This window comes from Fundulus heteroclitus, chromosome 3 (assembly GCF_011125445.2).
Source record: "Fundulus heteroclitus isolate FHET01 chromosome 3, MU-UCD_Fhet_4.1, whole genome shotgun sequence".
Taxonomy (NCBI): Eukaryota; Metazoa; Chordata; class Actinopteri; order Cyprinodontiformes; family Fundulidae; genus Fundulus; species Fundulus heteroclitus.
The window spans coordinates 8,039,099-8,063,714 of record NC_046363.1 but is presented as its reverse complement, the minus strand read 5'-3'; the positions used below and the strand labels follow the sequence as shown (position 1 = coordinate 8,063,714).

Here is a 24,616-nt window from a genome sequence, read left to right as displayed (position 1 = left end):
CCTTAAATTTTCTGTGTCACTACCTGATTGGACCCCTTACCTGTCTACAAGACTGCCTGACTGTAATGTCTAAACTAGAAGTGCATTCATGTAAGGCAGCCAATGGAATGAATATTTGTACCCCTAAAATAAGATAATTTGATATCCTACACTTGAAATAAGATGATGGAGATAAACGGTTCTAATTTTAAGTGCAAAAATCTTATTCCATTGGCAAATAGTCTTATTTACCTGCTCAAATCAAGGAAAAATACACTAATTTCATGAAACATTTTACTTACTTAGTCCCCCTTTTTGCAGTGCGGCGCAATATTACACACTTGGCAAGAATATTTAATACGCCTTATAATCTGGTGCTCCTTATGGTCCGAAAAATACGGCATATTAATTTCTGATGCAGTCTGTGTGCAATGTGTCTTTGCTCATGTTTTAAATGTTTTAAAATGCCTTAACAAATTCTGTTCAGAAATGTAATTATGGTCAGACGACAAAAGCTGTACAATGCAAGCTGTTAAAATGAATTTACTTTGGCCATTTGTGTACTGAGTATAAAACAAGATCATCAACCAAAACCAATGTGACAGATATAGGACTTTTAGACTCTGTGCTCCTCACTACGACTGAAACATGAGCAGACGCTGCAGTAAATACTTCATGTACTGTGAGGACACAGCTTATTAAGCCAATCAGCTGGGGTCGTCAAACATCAGAAATACAGCGCTTTTTCCACAGAGCACTCTGCTTAGTCTTCATAATCAGCCATAAAATATTCTATCACAGCTCCTTCTTCAGCTGATGCATACATTCTAAATTATGCCAACATATACATCTCTATGTTTATATTACATTACTCCCTCAGCGGAGCTATAAAATCCTGTCTTTAACTTAACTGGCGTTGATGCAATTCTAAAGATAGGACAAAAACTACAAAGCAAACACAGGAACTAGAGTGGGCGTTTGAGGCTTTTCACAGCAACCATAGGTTCTCATTTGCACATTAAACACGTCGGTGAGATAGAGGAGTTTTAGTAGGTAAGCTGGTTTATTCTGCTAGCTGTCATCCTACACACTGGACGTTTACATAATAGAGCCTGATGATGTCTTTGAGTAAAATCTTCCAAGTTTCTTCCTCCACCCATCGGTCCATCCGATCATTCTCTGCTCCTGCTTCATCTTCCAGTCCAAGGTGTCATTCTGTGTACCAATGTTGTGTAAGGACAGGGGCCCCAGTGCTGACTGATCCATAAGTTATTCGATGGACAGAGGCCTCTTCTGATAGCTGGGTCACACAGATGCTGTAGCACAGACGAAGGACACGCTGGGGCGGGGTCTAATCTCTCAGATGAATCTGTAACCCACTCAGCGGTCATGACCGACTGACGACGCTCTAATGAACGCCGCTTATGTTGACGTGTGTCGTGCATGACAGCTGTCTTTTATTCAAGCTATAAATGTGTCCAGGGGTCTCATTTATCAAGCTGTACATCGATTTTAATAAGTATTTTGAGGAACTGTCTTCGCAAGCGAGGTAGGCTGGTATTTACCAGACATGTAAATGTCATGTTTATTGCTTGCTTTCAGTTTTCTGCTTATTTATGACAATCATGCAAGAATGCACGAGCCACAGCAGGAAGAGAAAACTAAGCCATGTGAAGGTGCAGTGCCTCAAGAAAGGATTCATAGCCCTAGAAGTTTTTCACACTGTCTTCACACTTTTTCTTGTTAGAATTGTATCTTGATTTCCTGTTAAATAGCTCAAAGAAGTGCATAATTGGGAAGCAGCAGATAGAAAACAATAACTTTTGTAATTTTATTTTATTTTTTTTACAAATAAAAACATCAAAAAAAAGGGGCCTAGTCATGTTTTAAATTTGCCGCAGTCACAACTGCAATTCACTTGGGGTGTTTTCTTTCCTAGCTTTGCACTTCTAAAGACTACCTTTTGCCCATTTATTTTTTAAATAATAATCAAATCATTTATTTTTTAAATAATAATCAAATCAATCAGATTTCATTGATTTTTGCCCTGTATTTAGCTGCATCCATCTTCCAAACAATTCTGACCATACCTGCAGAGGAAAATTGCGCCCAGAGCATGACGATGCAGCCACCATGTTTTACTGGGGACGGGAGGGTGTGTCCAGGGAAGTGTAGTAGGTCAGCGGCAAACAGGCTTAAATCGGAGACAACCAGACTTTCGCTCAAGGCAAGTCACCAGAATAGACAAAGACTCCTGGATAGGTGTCGAAACATTTCCAGAAAAACAGAGCGAAAGTCTGGTTACCTCCGAATAAAACCTACCTGAGCTGTAGATCTCCGCAGCTCCCCCAGAGTAACCATAGACCTCTTGGCTGCTTCTTTGAACACTGATTTCTATGTCCGGTCTTTCACTTTAGGTGGACGCCGAGCATGAAGGTTGCGCCATACTGTTTTAATTTTCAAATCATGTATTGACCGATGTTCGAAGCTCGGGATATTGTTCCATAACCGAGGGGTCAATGTGGAGAAGCAGCGTGTAGCTCTTATATGCCACTAATCTGGAACTAACTTCCAGAAGACTGTAAAAGTGCTGAAGACTGGAGTCCCTTTAAATCAAGGTTAAAAACCTATTTGTTTAGAGTTGCCTTTAAATGTTAATGTTAGTGTTGTAGTTCACTGAAACATCATTGAGAAAAGTGCGCCCAAAGCCCTCCATCTGATCTACGAAATTTTGTTGTACGCACCTTGTATGTATAATGACAAATAAAGCACCTAATCCTTATTAGATTAAGTTTGTGGTCCAATTTATCCTGACTTGCTGCTATTATTCCTCCCAATATACTTTTCTCTGTGTGTTTTCTTTCCCTATGTTTTGTTCATGTCCAGCACTTTGAATTGTCTTGTTACTGAAGTGTGCTATACAGATAAACTTGCCTTGCCTAACAAACCTCTTCACAGAACAACTGAACTTATAATATGATTAAATCACATTTAGGTGAACTCTGAGCATTGGGTTTTTATTTTTGGGAATCAGAGCAATAAAACGGAAAACCTTTTTCTTCATCTTCACAACCATGCTCGTCTATTCACATACAATTCCTATAGAATACATGGAGGTGAGTCTAATATGACAAAATGTGAAAACGATGTGGAAAGGGGTGTGAACACTTCTGCAAGGTGGTATTTATCAAATATGTAAATGTCATGACAAGAATTTATTTGCCGCAGCAATAAACTAAACTAAGAGAGATATATCTAAATGGTGCCTTTGTTAGAGAGTGTTTTGTATTAAAAAAAAACAAAAAACAGACTGAAAACAAACCCAGACATGGGCGCATAAATTGAAAGTGGCATACTGAATTTGATTCAATGTTTTAAGAGGATCAGTCTCAGATACCAATTACATTACCTCTAAAACAAAGGCATAGGGCTGAAGGACAGAGATAGACACTACGGAGGGTTGAGTCATGGCCGCTTTCACTCAAAGAGAAATAATTTATTTCATTGTGATATTAAAATCAATAGGCATCGACTGAAAGGTTGGCTAAAGGTGAGAGTGAACACGATCCTTCAGCTGCGAGAGGCAGAGTCCCTGAAAGACAGGGGGGGAAACACGAACGACGGAGGGAGAGGGAGAAACGGAAAGACCGGACGTCAGGAGAGAGGTAAACGTCTCCGTCTGGCTAACAAAGAGAGAGCGGCGAAAATGATAAAGGAAAACAGAAGAAAGGGAAGACAGAGCGAAAGAGAAAGCGCGAGGGAGCTCCTGCCCAGCGGAATCAATACAGAGAGGTGGAGCGGACTACAATAGCCTCAGAGGAGGGGAGATTCACTGGTGCAAGTCTAATTCTCGCTCTCATGCATACTCTCATCCACGCACGTACACATACATTAACGCGTACAGCCTCTCTGAATCCCGCTTGTTTTGGCCATCTCCTGACATTTCTCTCTGTATCTTTCCTCTATATAATTTCTTTCTATCAGTCACTCGCTGCCTTGCTCAGTCTGTAACCACCCTTCACCTCTAACCATGCACCACAGACACACACACACACACACACACAGACGCGCACACACACAATGGTACAGTTGGTGTGCAGAGGGATGAAAGCGAAAACAAAGGCCATCTCTCCATCGAAACTCAGCAAAAAAGTTGCCTTTCATAAAAAAAAAAATTAATTTAAAAAAAAAAAACAAGAAAATTGCTACATACATGCATGAAATCATGAAAAATACAAACTCATGTAAACAGGTGGAGGAAACCCCGAGAGAAAAGGGTATTTGTTCTCTGCAATGCGTGCACCCATAAGACAGAGGTTCTGGACTGCAAAAAGACGGTGGCTCAAACACACCTTTTACACCCACACACACACTCCAACAACTACTCCGCTGTATCCGCACTCGAGACAAGTGAGGGTTCAATTAGTTCTTGATGAATGAGCCCATAAGATGCTGCTCTCTCATTTCCCTTGTTGCCAGATATCCCAGCAATCAGAGAGAAATGAATTGTCACTGTGGCGTGACTGAAACGAAGATGATGGAGGTAAGGCGGTGGTGCAGCTTGGGGGTGCGGGGTTAGCCTAGATAAATCCCTCACTCTCTTCACTCTAGGTCAAAGGTGACAGCAAACCTGTTTTTTTTCTTTCTTTTTTTTGTAATTGCAATGTGGAGTGTCCACGTATATAAATGAAACCGAAAGTTTACACTGGAAGTCTAAAACATGAAAAATCTCTATTTTGTGTTTTAAAACGTTACAATATGCTCCACAATTTAAACACATTCAGCTGGGCTTCCAGAAACCTCCACAATGACTCCGTGTCTGCATGTTCAAATTAGAACGCATGTTAGACTCACCGTCGTCAATGATGCTGACGACCACTCCTTTTCCCGTTATGTTGTTCCTCCAAACTGGCATCACATTCAGATCAAACCCACCGGAGCTGTATTCACCCTGTGCAAACTGAACAGACACAAAGACACGTGATTATCTATCAACTCTAAAAGGATTACTTAGACTCTGTCTGCATCCGAAAACGTCTAATGGGTAAGGACTCTTTAGCCAAAGCGGAAGTGCATCAGTGGTCGCCATGATAAGTACTGTCAGTAGAGGAAAAGTGCAGTCAGTAGAGGAGGTAGGAGAAAGAGCCTGTATGCTTCCTATCACAGCTCCTTTAGCATAGGAACCTCTTGAGTTCCCTTACCGGCAATAAGGAGCTATAAGGTATCCCACAATCCTTTGCGGGACATGATGTACAAGCACAGCCCACTTCACGAAAATTAACAAAAATGTCCGGAGAGAAGAGAGGGCAAAATTTGTAGTTCATTTTTAGAAGGCTGTAGGCCCAGATTTGACCCACGTCACCCATGTGTGTTTTTGTCATGTAATGACGTCGGAGTTAAAGACTGTCCGAAATTGGCACAGCAGTCCGAAGCTCCTTTCCTATCCACGATAGAGTTCTTACTGTTGACCTCATGACAGGTCAAGGAAGAGGAGCTAAGGGCTATAATTAAAACAAATTGGATGCAGCCTCTGACAACTTAATTAATTCACAGTTTGCCCACAATAGTCCTAATTTACTCAGTGCAGGCAAGATGTGCTTCAACCATACATGGTGTGCAGTTTTGCGATTACAGAGGCTAAAAGAGGCAAGAAGTACAGTAAAAAAAATACTACCTAAGTACAATAATTGTGGGATTTTGTTTTAATCAATAATAATCTGTGCTAAAGCCAAAGTTTCCCCTTGCCCAGGCCTGACCACTGACTATTTGGTCAGAAACTCAAAAATCTTATCTTTATTTTACTTTTTATTTTGTGTGATCAATGACTAAGCACCACTAGATTTCATTAATAGGCCCTTTTCAATTACATGAGAAAATGCCCAGGATTTCATTACGGAGGATTTCAGGGGCTTCAGTTTGATGGGAAAAAGGTCCTAGTCTAAAGGTAGGACCCCGATTTCGAGGAAAGTTCCCATTTTGGATGACCTGTTCCTGGTAAAAGTTGTCCCTGGAAATGTCCCTGACTTCAGCTATTTATGATGGAGAAAAAAAGGAGCACACAGCAAGAGCTATTTACCTGGTCCTGTCAAGATGTAGCAGATGTACCCTCGCCCCATCAGCGTTGCGTAGCGACCAACACTAAGGTGACCAGAAATCTGGTCACCAAACCCGACAGGGCGGGGAAGGCGCGTTCAGAAAAACTACTACTATGTTGGCACAGCGGCAGGACCGTGTAAACACTTCTTGCTGCGCCAATTTTTTTTACTACATCATAATACACTGAAATCGGAGACATTTCTGGGGACAGGTCTTTCTAAAACAGGGACTGTTCCCAGAAATCGGGGACGTTTGGTCACCCTAACCCACCCCTAATGCAGGGGATATGTTGGGAATTATATCCGTTTTTCCAAGCTAACAATCATGAGTCAAGTCACATGAAAACACACACACACACACACACACACACACACACGCTTGTCTTCCCAGTTCCCCTCATCAGACACACAGCGCAATGAAACCGCAGACAAAGGAAACAGTAGAAGAACGAGTAATAGCAGGAAAGACAAGAGAGATTACATAGATATATATATGTGTGTGTGTGTGTGTGTGTGTGTGTATCACAATATTTGTTTAGTTACTTGATTTTTTATGTTTGTTTTCTTTTTTTAATATTTGAATGAATCATTTTAATGTACTGATTCTAGTGATTCAGTTCACTCAAAGGAACTACTGTGATCTCTGTTTGTCACTGCTGAAAAGTGGCTATAGAGTGTTTCCTAAGTTTGCGTGGAATAACTGCAAGTACCAGAATATAAAGTGTATTTTATTTCGCCACATGTTTTTGGCATTTTAAGTTACTGTAGGCATTAATTATAAACAGTTTTGTAAGTTCTGTGTAATGCTTCTGTAATCATGCACATTGTTGTTTGTTTTCACTAGCTGTGTTGCTCTCCTGTGCTCAGTTCCACTAATTATCTAGGCAGCACCACCTGCACTGAGCTCATTAACTCTGAGGGTCTGCACCTGTGGATCTACCTATATATTCCTGCCTCTCAAAGTCACTCTCCGCCAGATCCTTGAAAACTATAACATGAGTAAACCCGCCAGCGGTCTTTGATTGCCTACCTGATATCAACCAGTTCTGTTCAGTGGATTCCTGCCTATTTGCCTTGCCCATGTCAGACTCATATTGGCTTTGTGAACCGTCTCATGACCAAACCCGTCTGCCTGTCAACTCCCTAATGCGAATGACCCTTCTTGCCTCAGCTCCACAACTTGTCAGCTTCTAACCGATTTATCACCAGTTAAACATGCATATACATCTGGAACTCATGGATCTACTTGTCTGGACCACTGCCTCATTCTGGTTCCTGAGAAGGTTAGTGGCTTATTTGCAGTGTTCACACAACCTCAGTGAGTGCGCTCCAGCCTGTTTCCTTCCTAGCCACACATTTTACTCGATAAATCTATTAAAACACTTCTTGTCCGACTGAATTACCGGGTCTCCAGTTTCTTACCCACTACAGTTATGTGGGAACATCGGAGTACTAATGATCAAATGAAGCACTTTGATTTTCCTTGCAAAAAAAAATAAAAAAAAAAATACAAAGACTAGACAAATACAAGACTGGCTTTTAATGTAAATCTAGTGGTGATGTGTGAACTCCTAATTCTTTTCTATTTTTCATGGTTTTATGCTGACAGCTCTGCAGGAGGAGAGATGTTTGCCCAAAGCTCTCAGGGATCCTCTACATGTCCTGCCTATACTCTTTCTCCACCACTGCCAACGCAACTTCAACGTTGTATAAATATTTGCTTACAATTGGTCAAGGTATTGATTCCTTGTACCTGCAAACTTTTTTTTTTTTTAATTCTAATAATTAAACTTTACATGTTCTGTACATATCTGAGTTTTCCTGTGGTGTGTAAAAGGACATTTGTGGGAAAACTGTGGTTAGCAAAACTAGATCACTTTAGTTAAGATGCATGATACTTTTTAAACTACTTCATGCAAAATTAAGTACAAAGTCTCTTAAGACTAGAAGTGGGAACTGATATGAAAATACTCAGGCTTTAGGATCTGGCTTTGGTTTCTTATTACTGCCACCCACTGGACTGAAGGTGAAGTGCAGTTTTCTCCATTCGTCATTAGGTTGACTTAAATGGCACACTGCAAATAGAAACGTGTCTAACTTAAAAGCCTCAGGCTTCTATTTACCTCAGGAAACCAAAGACTGGGGCTCTAAATTCTTGGGCTTGCAATGGAAATGGTACTATTGTCAAAACTCCTGTGTGTGGAAGTTATTAGAGATAAAGTTTTCAGTATTGGCATTTAAATGAAGTTATAGGAAGCATAAATTGTGTAATAAGCTATTTAAAAGTAAAGTGTATTTTGTAGAGACATGTCGATGATCATAAAGGCTCCAACAACAGGGAGCTAGACTTCGATAGATACTTTGCTCACTTGTCACCTTGGATTTTTGCTTTTTTACCTATATTTTTTTTCACTGCTTATTTCATGATTTTTTTTATTTTATTTTTTTTCCCCGCTTTAAAACAAACATCTGCCAAAAGACGTCAATTTGTACCAGGGTTGGAGGCGTTTTGATGAATTTCCAAACAAGCGACATGACCTGGGGCCGAGCCCAATAGAACCTCAGGAGGCTGAACGTATTACAGCAAAGTTGCTGTTTTCCTTTTTGAGATCTAAACCTCAAATGCTAAAAGTTTAAAATGCCAACCCTAAATCATTTTGCCCCCGTTTTAAAAACAGTAAAACCAGCTTTAAAGCAACCGATGTCACAAGCTGAAATGTTGCCTCTGCTCATAATATGAATAATTATTCAGCGTTTAATGCAGGATAACTATAGATCTTAAACAACATTTTGAATCAGCTAAAACCAAAGCTTTTGGTGTCAGACTAAAATTCAGAGAAGAAAAAATTGAGTTCTATATTGAAGTTTTATCCACAGGAGGAAACCTGAAGGGAAAACCAACAGGGAGCAACCAGTGGGGAACTCTTATTAGTAACAGGCTTGCAAATGGAGAACAGACTGGGTAATGGACGCTGTAACTGAAGATTGGAGGCTTTTATCCTGGGAAGGTGATTAGTGGCATGGAAACCAGGTACATCTAATTAACTAAATGCACTGAAGCTGTGTGGTGAAAACGACTATGATGAGGGGAGGGAAACGGATTAATTGAGAACGAACTACAAAAAGAACACAAGAAAGCTCCAAGGAGACAGAACAAAACTCCAACTCAACATCCCGGGGATCTCAGAAGTTTCTGTAAAGCACATGTTTCTTGCACAAGGACACTTTCAAGTTAGCACAAACATGCAAAAGACAAACATCAATCTCTTTGCCTCTTAGGATGTATCTGAGAAACACTTTAGAAAGACCATATGAACATACTAAAACTACACACCGTACTAAATCTCAATCGTCATCACAGTATCAGGAGGACTGAATCGCCCTTACGGCCCACAACTCGTGGATATCTTTAGTGGTTTGGATGCTAAAGCCTACAGACAATGGAGGGGAGTAAGCAGAGTGTGGGTTAAGTGTCATCAATAATGTCATCACAACTGCTAGCGATAGCATCCCAAATAGATATTTCTTAACATCCTCCAGCCCTAGAATAAACACAGTGTCTTATACTGTACCAAAACTCTTGATTGCACTTTTGCAAAAAAGCATACATTGGATATTGGCCACATATCTCTTATTGATGCATCTCTATTTACAGTGCAATGCTCAAGTTGAAAACCTTAGCCCCTGGCTTTTATGTCACAGTAAAGGCCTCATATAACACGTTTGTTGAAGCATCAGTTTTTAAAGCAACGGACATGATGACCCAAATCCTCTGCTGCCCACTTCTTACGGTCAAATGTCACAAGACACCCACGTAATCCCTGAGTCAACGCCCTGTCGGGTTGTTTGAGTGCCACCACGGAGGAACCTACACGACATCCAGTAGGTGGTTCTGAAACGGCTCAGGAGAAATACATATCCACTAAAGAACTCTTTATTTGTATAAGTGATGGTGTATGCGTCTTCGTCTACATGTGGTTTAAAAGCGCCATAAGGAACCCAGCAAGTTCACGGACGAGTCACCGAGACAGATCTCCCCTCCTCACCTCAAACCACAAACCCACCTACACGCAGACTCAGAGAAATCTGCACATTACAGCAGAGAAACAACACCGCCACGGTGAGGCAAAATACCCATCAGAGCAGCTCCCCAGAGCCTCGCTATCCCCACAAACTACATACATTCACTTGATCACTTAATACAGCTTTAATGTGCCATCCCAATGCAAACATGCAGTACGCTCACAGGCACAAAAAAACACCCGACACTTAAAGGCAGCGTGCAAAGGCTGCGCACACACACAGTCTAACTAGAAATGTCAACGGATTCCCAAAACCCGCTCTCCCACACAGAAAAACACTCACACAGACACACACGGCCAATTTGATATTCAAAGTGAGTCCTTTAACTGTTGCTATGATTAAGAGAGAAAGAAAGGAAGAAAAGGCAAAATGGAGAAAAAAAAAATGTCTCAGTTGGGGGATTGTGTGTTTCCGTGTGTGTGTGTGTGTGTGTTTGTGTGTGCGTTTGTTTGTGTGTTTGACTGGTAGCATCTGGGGAGCTGCAATGCTTTGTAGTGTGAGCGAATAAAGCAGATGAATGGAGGCTGCTAGCAGACTAACGTCCACCGGAACACTGGGACTGGCTCCAGGGGAGACACGCTCAAACGCAGCAGCACGAACACATACACACACACCCACCCTGATGCAGGCACACGCAAAGGCAAACACCTTTGTGAACTTACATATAGGCCGGTAGAGAAGCATCTTGAATGCGGATTCACTTCATACACATGCAGTCCTGCTGCGATATTGTGATAGTCAGCAGCAAAAGCTCTTCGTGCATAAGACAGAATCACAATGAAACTCTGAAGTGCTGCAATTTTGCAGCCCCAGTGTTCTCTTTGGCGCCCATACCTGTATACACAAACATGCTTCCCTTTACAAAGAAGTTAACATTAATGATGACTTGACTTAATGCACAGGCTTCCTCGTGGAGCTGCCTCACTGACAGACGCACAAGACCCAAAACAGTGGTGTAAATCTAGTAATTCTTTAATACAATCCATGGTCGGTCCACAAAAAAAAATATTCAAGCAGAGGCATCCCAAACAGAGGCAAGTCCGAAAATACAAGCTGGATTTGAAGGTAGAGTTCGAGTTTAAGGCTTGACACAAGAGACGGAGACAAACTGGCAAAGGCAAGTTGCACGGCGTGAGGTAGAGATAGACGGACAAAGGAAGACAACGAGTCAAAAAGAGACCAGTTCTCCTCCATTAAAAACTACCCCATACCCTCCACCAAACTTTCCATAAGGCACAGTGCGATAGCAACGAGCAAACCCAGCGTTATCGTTCATTTATCGTTACCGAGGTGAACTGCTCAATTTATCCAAGTATTGATTTTAGGCCATATCGCCCAGCCCTAATCAGTACTGCTGGTGATACAGTGCGCAGTGCAACACGGTGGGGAAAGACACATAACACAAGCGCAGCCACACAGCAGCAAAAAGCAACCAATTGCCTCTTCGTCTTCATCTCATGCTGGACTTGAAAGAAAACATTATGGGCACAAACAGATTGTCAAACAACAACATTTACCATCTGCAGGAAGCATGCTACCTTCACTGCATTCCGCTTCACAGAGAAGCTGAACTCTCCATCAAGGTGTTGTAGGTCAAATTTGCCTCGAATTGATTATTAACAAAAATATTACTCTGTGGCATACAGACTCCTGATTTTAGCAGACATACACATCCAACTGGAGTCCACACGCACATTTTGTCTAGGGCCTGGCAAGCTCCCAACCCTGAACAGATTACTGACCCTCAATCGATATCTCCATCCACCAGAGGCTGATTAAACACAACACAGTGAAATCAAGAGAGGGAGGTAAGAAGGCAATAGGGAGAAAAAGGGTCCTCGGGTTTAGGATGGCTTTACATTTTTCCTGATTACTCAGTGATTGATAATTGTCCTGTTTATGTAATCAACCCATATAGTTAAAGTCGCATAATCACTTATGTGTCATACTTCATGTAACACTGCATGCATCATACCAGGCTTCCAAAATAATCTTGTCGATAAAACTTCTAAATTCAGAGCAGAGCGTTTGCTACAAATCACACTCATATTAAAGCTCTGAGCTCTCCGCCTCATATTTCTCTTCATCATCTCTCGCCTGGATTCTGTCTCCGCCACCCTCCGCCCCCATCCTGACTCTCATCCCTCCAACTTGCCCCGAGAGCTGAGGTGTCAGTCAATCTGTTGCCGGTTGCCTGGGTGAATCTATGAGCCCGCCTCTCCTCCCCCTCACTCTGCCAGATTACGCCCTCGCGCGTCACTCAAGAGCGTCCGCGGAGTCGATTGGCTGAGAAATGCTTGCCCAAGGTATTTATAGCAATAAGATGCCAGGGATTTATTATTGATAGAGTAATCAGGGAAATAATTTATGATTGAATTCCATCAATATAAGCAGGAACAGCGTCTGTAATTATGTAACAAACACAGCGGAAACTATTGCCAGCACAAAAGTGATAGTTATAAAAGAATGTTGGTTTTTTTCTTCGTCCTTTAAAATAAGCTGTCAAAGTCAGATATACAGATCTTCATTTGGGACTCTTGGTTTCCTTAGTTTTATGGAATCCCTACCAAAATGTATCGACCCCTTTCAGGCATAAATTATGGTTAACTCACTATTTTCACTCCGTTTGTTACCTCAGGTGGGCCACATTTAGCCTCTGAAATATGTAGGTGACAATAAATTATGACTGTTTATTGAATGATATAAAATAATATATAGTGGAGTACTGGTATGAAAATTTAAAGTGTCCACAATATAAAATGATATAAAGTGGCTACATATTTTACAATTTTGCTATTTTGTTTAGTGCAATGAATAAAACCGCAAGTTGCTCCTGACATCTTAGCCTCTTATCCTGTCTCAGTTAGGCTCATCATCTTGCACCTTGTGAAGAAACAAGAGTTACGCCTGCTGAAGGGAGCATTTTAACAACAAACCCTAAATTAAAAAAAAACCCTGAAATTTACAGTCATCAATGAGCTCAATGGTATAAAAATCTACACAATATTTCAGTACAGCAGAGGAATACAACAACTAAATTCAATCAGACTCTTTTTTTTACCCTCCATCTATCTCGTTTTCTTTTATCTTAAACCTCTGGGAGGTAGCAAATCCTCAGCTTCCTCAGCACCTTCAGCTCATTCAACACTCAGCTCTACCATCACTATATGTAGTATATTCCCACCCTTACTGTTCTGAGAGACATTTATAGACACTGTCACTATCAATCTTCTTTTGGCTTCAATACGAGTTTCAAAATCTGTAGGTCTTTAAATTATGCTGCACTCCAGTCTTACAAAACCAAAGAGCACTTACTTTCGCTCACAAAAAAAGTAAGAAACAAACATGTATTTTTAACTGGAGAAACATTTACTGCTTTTGATGTAGTTTGAAGAACAATATAGTCACAGTAAGGGTCCAAATGTAGCCAAAACATAGCTGGCAATGCATGATGTCCACTTTGGTGGACAGATTATTATATAAATAGTCCCCCCAACATAAATTCAATACCCCAGAATTATCAATCAAAGAAAACTCCACAATGGTCATTGAAATAACGTGGAACTGACAAAAGTTATAATAAATAAAATGTATTGAAAATTAACCAATGAAAATCAGACATTGCTTTGAATTGTAGCTCAATAGATTAATTTAAAAAAACTAATGAAACAGGCTTGGAGAAAAATGATGCTACGCCTAGAACAGATTGAAAATAACTTGACCATGGGGACATGTTAAACTGCCGTGTGTCCTCCAATTAGCATTACAGATGTCGACAAGCATGTTAAAGGTAAAGGCTAATAGACCATCTCCCAACTGTGACTACAGTTGCACATACATTCAGAAATTGATGGTCCACTGTAGCCAACCTCCCTGGAGGCTTCAAACCTGAGACAACTAGAGCAGTTTGCCCATGAGGAGTGAGCGAAAGTACCTGTTGACAGGTGCAGAGGTCTCACTGACAGTTACAGGAAATGTTGGACTGCAGTGATTGCCTCAAAAGCTTGCACAAAACATTAGGTTACAGGCGCCATCATTTTTGTTCAGGCCTGCTTTATTAGTTCATTTTTTTAATGATTCTGTTGAGCTACAATTCAAAAGCAATGTCTGATTTTCACTCGTTAATTGTCGGTAGATTTGATTTATCATTACTTTTGTCAGTTTCAAGTTATTTCAGTGACCATTGTGAGATTTTTTTTTTTTTGATTTACAGAGGGGCGCCAAAAACTGTAGATGTTTAAGTATGTAATAAACAACCACACATATGCACTAAAACAGCATTCAAATATCTGTCCGCTGTAGTAGCTGCTATAGATGAAAGGATTAGACGTAAAACAAAATCGCATTGGTCTAATTTTAAATTGACTGGCAAACTTTTTTTAAAAGAAGCATAGCCTAAGTTCCAGTATTTTTGCTGACGTCTGCCCCCTCTGGCGACAAGTTGGAATGACCCCATTGTTGTGCACGTGCATAGGAGGAAGAGGAAAAGCATCTGCCACTGCGACCGCACAGGTCTTTTGTTTAGCGGCGTTACATCTTCTGAGGAAAGAAAGCTATGAATATTGAAGTCAGCCCGTGTTCTCTTGCTAATGCATCGATTACGGTTGAGACTTAACAAAATAGCCAGGTTAACAAGAGTGCGCAGCATGTTACACCCACGCACAGAGGATTCGGCCCAAATCGCTCTCTCATGAACAGAATAATCCAGCCTATAGAAGCACCCGCAGTAAATAGATAACTCATTTTACACATTGGGTAATTGTAAGAGTATGTTTGGGGGAAAAAAACATATTTAACTTCAAAACTTGCACTATGCACCTTTAAAAGGGACATTATTTTATCCAAAAACAACAGATATAAAAGTTTTAAACTGCAGTATTATCTAATTGTTTTATTTCAACACAGTAGTTTCTTGCATTGGGTAGCAAATAAAATACAAGAATGAAAGTGTGAAAAAGCAATACCGACTAGGAAAGATCTATTGTTTGTATCATCAAAACCTTTTAATGTAACTATACTTTTTATAAGTGTTTCCATGTGAAAATTGTACTGAGCTTCCTGTCTATTTATGACTATAATAAAAATCAACCAAGCAGATAATGATTGCTTTGCATGTGATCTGGCTATGAGTGTGAGTATTATAAAGTAAAGTGTCTCCATCCTGACCAAATATACTGTTCCTGTATTATTGTTGGGCCTCAGAAACACAGTTTGGCCAAACAGTGTGAGCAAGACAGCTGAAGGCATGAACGGGTCTCGTAGTTTCAGCCCTGTTGTGTGCCTCTGTTCCTCCAAGCCTCATCAATCCCACACATCTGTCTCAGTTCAACATGGACAACCCCCTTCACCTCCTCTCCTTCCTTCTCCACAATCCCCTAATCTCTCCATCTTCTGTCTCCTTCTCCAGTCACACGTGAAAGCCTGCCTGACTTACGCCTGTCAAGAGAACATCCTTCAATGCGAAGACAAGTAGAGAGGGGGAGACTTCCAGATAAGGGAAATGACGACACACATACACCCACATAGATAACTACACCCACCAGTTCCCACTGCATGGGCCAGAGTGGGTCATTGAAGGTGAGAGTCTGGGCCTCCTTCCTCTCCTCAGACGGGCTGTCCGCTGTAGACCGTTTCCTCTGGGAACCTGAAAGCACAAAAAGATCTATAATACCAGTGTGTCAGGAGTTTTACTTTTCAACATCTTGAACTTTGACCTCAGGACATCCCTGGATCTCCAACCAATGGTGAAAAGCCTCCCTTCCCACCACTAGGGAGGAATACTGTGGGGAGATTACCATATCATTAGCATCTAATTAGCATCTCATTACTGGAGCGCGGCTCAGTTCGCTGTCTGTGGAAGTGCTTCAGCTCATCAAGGCCTCCACATAGTTTATCGTCGCGCTCCCTCTCTCTTCCACAAGCATACAGAAATGTTGGTTCTGAAGGAATTTTGCCCTGATCCATTTCATGTGGTACATTACCTTCTGGCTCACAGAGTGTACGCAGAAGGGCTGGTCGATATCGAAAAAAAAGCATATAGTTAAAATAAAATAAAAAATAAAAATAAAAAAAATCTTAATATTGAAAACATATATTTTAAATGTAGCCCTGGCCATTTCATGTTGTTGCTTATTGTCCTATTTTAGATGAAGAACACACAAGCACTGAATTCAAACTCAACCCTTTATTCAACAAAACTTTTACCAAAACTGCAAGTTTAAAGGAAAAAAAGAAAAAAAAAACGCATTCTCTCTGAACACTTTGAAGGGGGTGGAGCTTTGTGACGAAGCGTTCCTATGTCTGCGTTTGTGATTGGTTGGAAGCACGTGAGGACTGTAGCATTAACCTACAGGATAGGCTAGAATGCAAAAGGAAGGAAAAATTTTCTATTTAGCTTTTTTTAACCCTTTTCTTCCTATCGCGTCAGACGTCTATTGATCGATGTATAGTGTTATTGAATTATCGTCTGGCCTAGAATGCAGGGAGTCTGCATACATCCCAGGAGAGCATAGTTTAGTCCCGAGATCTCAGCTTGCAGGCAGCAGACAGGAACACAGGAAGACATTAGGAGCTTTCAATGTCCACTATATACATACGCATAGCCAAAGGAATAGTTTAGTCATATTTTAAAAAGTGAGACCAAATATCCTAATTTAAAACAGACCGTTTATTAATCCATATTTCTTACATTTTATAATCTGGCAACAGAAACAATAAACTATGAAAAAATGAAGGCATCTATATTGTGAATTTGTAATTGCTAAAACACAACGTGTAAACAGAGAACCGGAGAGAATAAAAAAGACTTAAATAAGACTTAAGAATAAAAATCAGACTGCAAATGATACATGGTTTCATTTTTAACGCGTTATTTGATAAACAACATCATACACCAATTATCGATGGTCTGGTTATCAATTTCAAGTTTTACTGAGGTTTTAAAAGATGTATGATGATTGTCCTGATGCCATTTCCCTTCATACCGAGATTTCTCCAGCTTTAGGAGCACAGAGTATTTCACCACTGCCCCTCCCCGACCTGTTGCTGAGCTCTGGGAGACAGCTGAAAGAAGTGTAATAAACTTTTTGCATCGCTTACAAGAAAAACTAACCCAGTTTCTGCGGCTCAATTCAGCAATACTGAACAAATAGCAAAAAATAAAGCTCCTATTTAGACATTTTAAATCCAAATGAAGCTTGAGGGTCAAATATCATTAAATCGGGTCTCTTGAATAAAACACCACAGTGTCATTAAATCCAAAAATTATGAAGAACACTTTGTTTTAGCAAACCAAAGGTGCTACCTCAAAACTGGTTCTTTGACGTCCAGCTTTGTGCTGTTGGGAAAGAGTTTGACAAACTGTTTAAAATTACCCAAATACTGTGAAATTGTTTGTTGGTTTAGAGAAGAGTCTAGAAGGACACTCATCACTCAGAGAATGTCATTCTGAACAAACAAAAAAAAAAACAGATCTCTCCATAGGATGATGTAAGAAACAGTGACATTGTTAAATGCTGCTGTAATAATCTTGACGTCAGCGGGTTGTATCCGTGACTTCAGTTCCCACCAGAGAACACGTTTGTTCACTGAAGATAACGCTATCCTTTTACCTTCTAAGTACTCATCATCACCAACTAGTGTTAGGCATGTTCAGCATTAACACTTGGTCATAACGTCAATATAGAGGCAATACTTATTACGAAGATATTGTGTGTAAACTTTATTAAATTCAATTGTCAATAAAAGTATTTTTTTTTGAATAGGAGGTTTTGTTCTAATAGGTTTGCAGATTTAGACGAAATAAAAACATCAGAAGCATCAGGGCTGCTTTTGTCTTTTAGCAGGAAAATCCTGTGTACAAAACCCAACCAGGCCTGCGCAGGTTCTCTCCATATCTGTATGGGTTATTTCTTGGTACTCCAGCTTCCTCCTAACCTGACTCTCGCCAGATGGATTTCGTTCCGGCGAGCTCCAACCGTGTGAGGCTGTGTGGAGCTCGGCGAAACTACATCAGTCTGGCGAGAGTCAGGTTAGCTTCTTCCCAACCTCCAAAGCACGCATGTTAGGTTAATCGGTCCCTCTAAATTGCATTTATTTCGAAAGGGGCTTCCACACCAAATGCAGCCACACCTCCACTGCTCTCTGAAATCTATTTATTATGTATCGCACACTCCGCACAACATCGATTCAGCACCACGCTGACCAAAGCGAAAGTGGAGCACAGTTCTCACCTCGGAGTGGAGGTCCAAGCAGCTAGGTGAAGCTTTCACTGCGGTCAGGTCAAACCTCAACTTTGCTGAACTTTGACCTCAGTGTGTTGTCATGGATACTCGCACAGCCAATAGAAACAGGATATCTATCACCCTGCTCCAAGCCAAGCACAAAGCAGCCAGTCAGTGTGGAAACAACACTTATACAAGCTCTTCTCTGTCTCACTAACCAGTTTTGGTGCTATTGTTAGATTTAGCTACAGATACGTTTTTTTTTCACTTTGCAGATAAAATAGAGCTGCTATATAATTGTTATTTTGAAAACTCTGCCTTTTTTGGGGTGATCTCTGCTGTGGATGACCATCAGTGTTGTTTTCAGTTTAGCTCCAAAGCTCAGCGCTGTTTCTGGTGTGAAAGCCCCTCAAATGTGTACAAGCTTGGTTATTTGTATTGTGAGCTTCTCTGTTGCCCTACGATGAAGCGACTCTCACGCAGTGACTAACAGAGCTAAGTGCCAATCATTCATGAGCCTGCAATAATAAAGCCCACCAAGAAAATGAAAGGGGGGAAAAAATATTTTTTTATTCATTAAAACATCCAGGTTAAGTTATTTTCTTTTTAACTTACTGTTGGTAGTCTTAGCATTAGACATTAGCACCTTTAAGATGCTTTTTGCAGAATGAAAACCTAATCCAGTTTACAAGGTCAAAAATATCACCCAACTTTATTTGTAAAAAAGAGAGATCATTTTCTATCAGCATTAATACCTGCTATTAGCCCAAGAGTATATCCACATGAGGTGAACTATTACAGCTGGATCTCATTATATTGAAATTCAACCAGATCCTCAGTGGTAATCAGCATACTGAAAGAGAAAAAAATATATATCTCTAAGCCCACGCAGACTGACTCTGATTCGCGCAGTGCCACTTTCAAAGCACAGGAACGGGATTTGAAATTATTTTTGTCCCTTTGCTGTTGCATTTATTGTAGGAGCTAATCAGATTTTCTTAAGTGAAGAACAGAAAAACAATTTATAAAAAAAAGCCTGACAATGGAGATAAACCTTTACACCAACACAGTCCTCATAGAACGGTGAGCTCTGAAAACCAGCCCCTCTTAGATGTTCTGAGGACTAAACTGGTCACTAAAATAGGCTAAGATTTTTCAGTTTTAGCTCCTAATTGTGGAAGAGTCTACCAATATCTGTAAGGTCTGCCAGAAGCTTGGATGATTTTAAAACTCTTAAAAACTCACCTGTTTTTGATGGCTTTTAATTCTGAGCCACTGGAGCATTAGGCAGGTTGCTTAATCTTAGTTTGTTTTTATCGATTTACTTTAACCTGAGACGTTTTGCTTTTTATTGCTTTCCTTTTACAATTTATTGTTTGTACGATCTGTGAAGCACCTTGGTCACTTTGTTGTGTGTAATAGTGCTATTTAAATATTGATTGATTGATCAATTAATTGAGCTGGAAAATATACTGTGGTTTCATACACTTTGGGATTCCATTATTAGAATATTCCACCCTGCCGAGGTCTTCCTCAAGTTCCTGAGGTTAAAAATGTCAACATGTTTTATTTTTATTCTCTTATGGCACGCTTGCTTTAACACAGGCCATTTTAATCCTAAAATAACACCACAGCGGTGAAAAGTTCACTCTGGTCAAAGCATAGAAGTGCATTTTTATTTTCCCTCTTTCCCGTGCCAGACTCAACACACAGCTGCAGCCTTCTCCCATGATCTCCTGGCTGTTTCATCTCTCTGCCTCCCTCTGGTGCGTTCGTATCATCTGTCAGAGCAGAGGCTGAGCGACACAGCGAGGACATTTTTACACAAAGAGGCAGACAGAGAGAAGTGCTGCAGCAGGACAGGAGCCAGTTTATCGTCTGCACAGACGGCTCCCATTTACAGTCATACACCGTCAGTCCAACACCTCATGTAGACGTCGAGTGGACTCAGAACTGCAGTTCAGTTCTATTCATATTGCTCTATTCAAATTTTATTATGTATAGTCCAACTCATATCACTCAAATCTAGCATGTTTGTATTATAAAATGACAAGTTGTAAAAAAATATATACCGACATCAATGTTTTAAGCTTTAACCAAGGAAGTATTTCTTAGAGACAGTGATAAGGACAAACTATGAACTAGATTCCCCCCACCGAGTAAACCTTGTCTTTACACTGAATGTTCCAGTAGCTGGGTATATAAAATGGCTTTAAAACAGGTATTGATAGATTGATAGGTATGGGTAGCTGCCAGATGTCACTGTCTAGTCTCAGCACATATGATTTAGTGCATCTTATACAGAATCAAATTTATAAAGGCATAAGTGTAAAGGAATAAGAGCAAACAGTCAGCTCGTGTCCTTCTGTGTGAAACTGCAACAAATTCTAAAATGTGACGCTATGAGGATGGGTTGACTGGCGCAAATTTTGGCTGGCTGTGCTCAGGGACTCGTCTCAATGCTACTGCCAAACAAAGTGTGGCCAACACCACAGCGGAGACCTAAGTCTTCTGCAGAATCTTGGCTTCAAGCGAGGAGAAAACAGAAGCAACGGCAGCCAGACCATCGAGGCGGCCACTGTTGTCGACCATGGAGAAGCAGAGCATTTCTCAAGTAAGAAAATTGGTCTTTTTTTATTGTGTGTTTTGCTTTTATTAAGGCATCTGACACTACAGCACGTAAATGTCTGCATATTTATTACATTAAATCAATACCACCTCTTTCCTACCCCCTCGCATGGCAATACTCTCAATAATTAGCTGCAGCAGCAACCGTGTCAGAGCCAAATGCCTTTTCACTGGCACTCAACTAATCTGACCTATCCAATCCAACTTTGTTTATAAAGCACGTTAAACACACAAAGTCCAAAGTGCTGTACAAAAAACACGAATATAAATAGTATTAAATTCAGTAATATTGATAAAAACAATATAGGAAAATAAACCTAGAAAAAAACTGGCATACGATCATAGAATCCTCTTGAGTATCAAAAGCCAAGGAAAAAAGATGAATCTTTAAAAGAGATTTTAAAATGGTCAAAGACGAAGCCTGCCTGATACACTGCGGTAAATAATTCCAGAGTTTGGGACCGGTTACAGAGAAAGCACGGTCCCCTCTGAGCTTAGGCCTGGTTCTTGGCACCGAGAAGAGTAAAAGATCAGCGGACCTGAGCGAACGAGGAGGTACACAATGATGCAGGAGTTCAGCGGTGTAGGGTGGGGCAAGGCCATTTAAAGACTTAGAAACAAATGAAAGAATTTCAAAATCAATCCTAAAATTAACCAGCAAACAGTGAAGTGAGCTTAATACGGGGAAAATATGCTTGAACTTGCATGTCTTAGTTAAAAGTTGTGCAGCGGCATTTTGCACCATCTGCAGACGTGCAATTAAAGATCCAAAATAAAGTGCATTACAGTAATCCAGCCGAGAGGTCACAAAGGCGTACTGTCTAAACGTGTGCTTTGCTCAGCATGGGGTTTATTTTGGCTCACTGCCGAAGCTGAAAGAAGCTGGATTTGACAACAGCTTTGATCTGCCTATCGAAGGTAACATGTTTATCCCTTTTAAAACCCAGGTTTGTGGCCATCGGCTTTATGAACAGACCAAGATAGTCCATGTCTAAAGTAGACTCTCTGATGAGCCAACAAAAACCATTACCTTTGTCTTTTTCTCATTAAAACCTAAAATGTTTAAAGCCATCCGTGCTTTCACATCATCCAGACATTTCAGAAGAGATCTGAAAGAGTTTGTATTTCACCTCAGTGACGCATAGATCTGGCTATCATCTGCATAAAAATGAAAGGATCCAGATAGAATGTAAAAAGAAGGGACCCTAAAACTGAACCCTGAGGAACTCCTTATAAAATAAGAGCAGTGGAGGACACAGAATTTCCCAGACTGATACTAAACGTTCACTCAGGTAGGACTTGAACCCCTCCAGTGCTGTTACCCGGATGTCCACCCACTGCTCCATACTAGATAAAAGAATTTTGTGATCCACTGTGTCAAAAGCTGCCATTAAGTCTGAAAGCAAAACAACAACACCGTTGCCAGAGTCAGTAGCTAAAAAGATATTGTTAAAAACTTTTAAAAGTGCAGACTCTGTGCTGTGCAAAGATTTAAAAGCGGACTGGAAATTTTAAAAGCATTATTCACTAAAAGAAAAGCTGATATCTGCATGCACACAATATTCTCCAGAATTTCAGAAATCACTAAGGACTGTTTCATCCAGATCAGATTTTTTAAGCAGGGGCTGGACCACAGCTTCTTTAAAATGTCCTGAAACCACTCCTGAAGACAGACCGCTGCTGACAATTTGCAGCACAGAAGACCCTGTGTCTGCTGTTGGCATCAGCTCCTTAGAAAGTCTGGCAGAAATGCAGGCTTTAGGGGAACCTGGGGGCTTTAAATGGCTATCAGTGTCAGAAAAAAAGGCCATTATAAAAGGAAACCTATAAGAAGTCCTAAACCATGTGATGGACACAGGCCAAAATGCATCAGCATGTGTTCTGGTCAGATAAGCCGAAAACTGAACTCTCTGGTTTACGTGCAATTCAATTCAATTTTATTTATATAGTGCCAATTCATGAAACATGTCATCTTAAGGAACTTTCCAAAGTCAGATGAAACACATTGTAAACCATACCAAACACCACCCTGAACACACCATCTCCACACATAGTGGTGGCAGCATCATGCTGTGGGGCTACTTTTCTCAAATCCTGACGGGGAAGCTGGTCAGAGTTGATGGGAAGACGAATGCCGGTCAATTCAGAGCCATTCTAGAGGAAAACCTGTTAGTTGTTGCAAAAGATGAAACTGAGGCAGAGGTTCACCTGGCCAGAGCTATATGTTTATATGGTTCATATCAAAGTTGTAAAGTATTTCCCCTGTCATTCTATCAATAATAAAAAGCAGTATCATATTAAAAAAAATTGTTTGCTTCAGCTGAACTATAACTGGCAAACTAAATCAGGTTAAACTAAAAGACAAGGCAGATGAAGTAGGGGAAGCATTCAAAAGCTCTAGTTGTATAAATTCCAAATTACATGTTTATAAGACTGTAAAAACATTTTTTTTTTTTTGCCATTTTCATTTTCTTCTTTGTTTCCCCCTCTGTGTTGACGTGGATGTTAACATTTTGTGCTCTCTTCCAGCTTACAGTAAGGATTCTACAGATTTTATGGGAAACATTTCAGCCCTTCCTGGTGTGTCAAGGATGATATCTTTGATATTCAGAGTTTGGATACAGAAACAAAACATACAGGTGGTTTGGAGGATTTAAGTTTCTATTAGGAAGAAACAGCCACGATCCAACCCGTGAATAAACTTGTTCTTGATTTAGGGGAATTTGTTATGAAATATAAATGCTTTAGCTTAGGAGTTGTGCTCCTAACTCTGCAACCTTGTGCATGGGGTGTTTTAAAAGGAATTTTGTTTTTAACCCACAGATGAATATATATTTATCTGAGATTATCAAAATGTACAGACTCATTGATGTTTTTTGTGACTTTAATGGAAAAAGTAAAGTACTGGAATTGGTTTCTTTGCTATAGCTTTAACAGCAATTTATGGTCTGAATCAACCAAAAGTAGGGATAAAGTCAGCTTTCTAGACATGAGGGTGATGAAAAATAAATAAATGTTGCTTAATTACAGCCATCTTTTAAAAAGAAAAAGAAAATTAACTTTTTTTGGTCAAGGAATCACCGTACTTTATTTTAAAAGGGCCAGCCTATTAGTGAGTTGTATCATTTAAGAAGGATTTGCCACTCTAAAGATGATTTTACGGAAAAGGCTGAGGAAACGAAAAAACATTTTTTGGGTTATTCACTTTTTTTAGAAGGTTATTCATCTTCATGGCTTACAGAAGCCTAGGAATTGGATTTGAAGAAAGATTGCTCTGATTTACTTCAACAAACTAAAACAAAGTTTCCAGTTTCATGAGCTATTCTGTTTTCATATCCTTCCGTCACTACAACATCCATTTTTACATAGCACTGGCCTATCTTTAAATCTGATCCTGAATTCTATACATTGCTTTTTTAAAGCGCCTGCTTTATTCCAGCTTTTAATATGAAAACAAATCTGGTGAAAAAAATACCAACACGCTAGCTTAACCTTTCAAACGGGAATTACCAAAGTGATAACTGTGCAGACTGGAGCAATCACATAAAAAAAAAAAATATTGTTCTGTCCCCATCTAGACAAGAAAATTTCTGTCAATAGTGTTATGAC

The 24,616-nt window shown here is 40.2% G+C and overlaps 1 protein-coding gene across 1 annotated transcript in view; it reads right to left on the bottom strand.

The window, feature by feature from the left end:
* The window catches only part of LOC105933404 (neuroendocrine convertase 2), a 157,854-nt gene that overhangs the window by 82,654 nt on the left and 50,584 nt on the right, over window positions 1-24,616 (bottom strand). The window contains exons 6-7 of the mRNA XM_036127483.1: window positions 15,698-15,801; window positions 4,834-4,939 (exon numbers count right to left, since the gene is read on the bottom strand). Of these exons, the coding sequence (XP_035983376.1) occupies window positions 4,834-4,939; window positions 15,698-15,801 (210 nt within the window). The remainder of the gene's footprint in view (window positions 1-4,833; window positions 4,940-15,697; window positions 15,802-24,616) is intronic.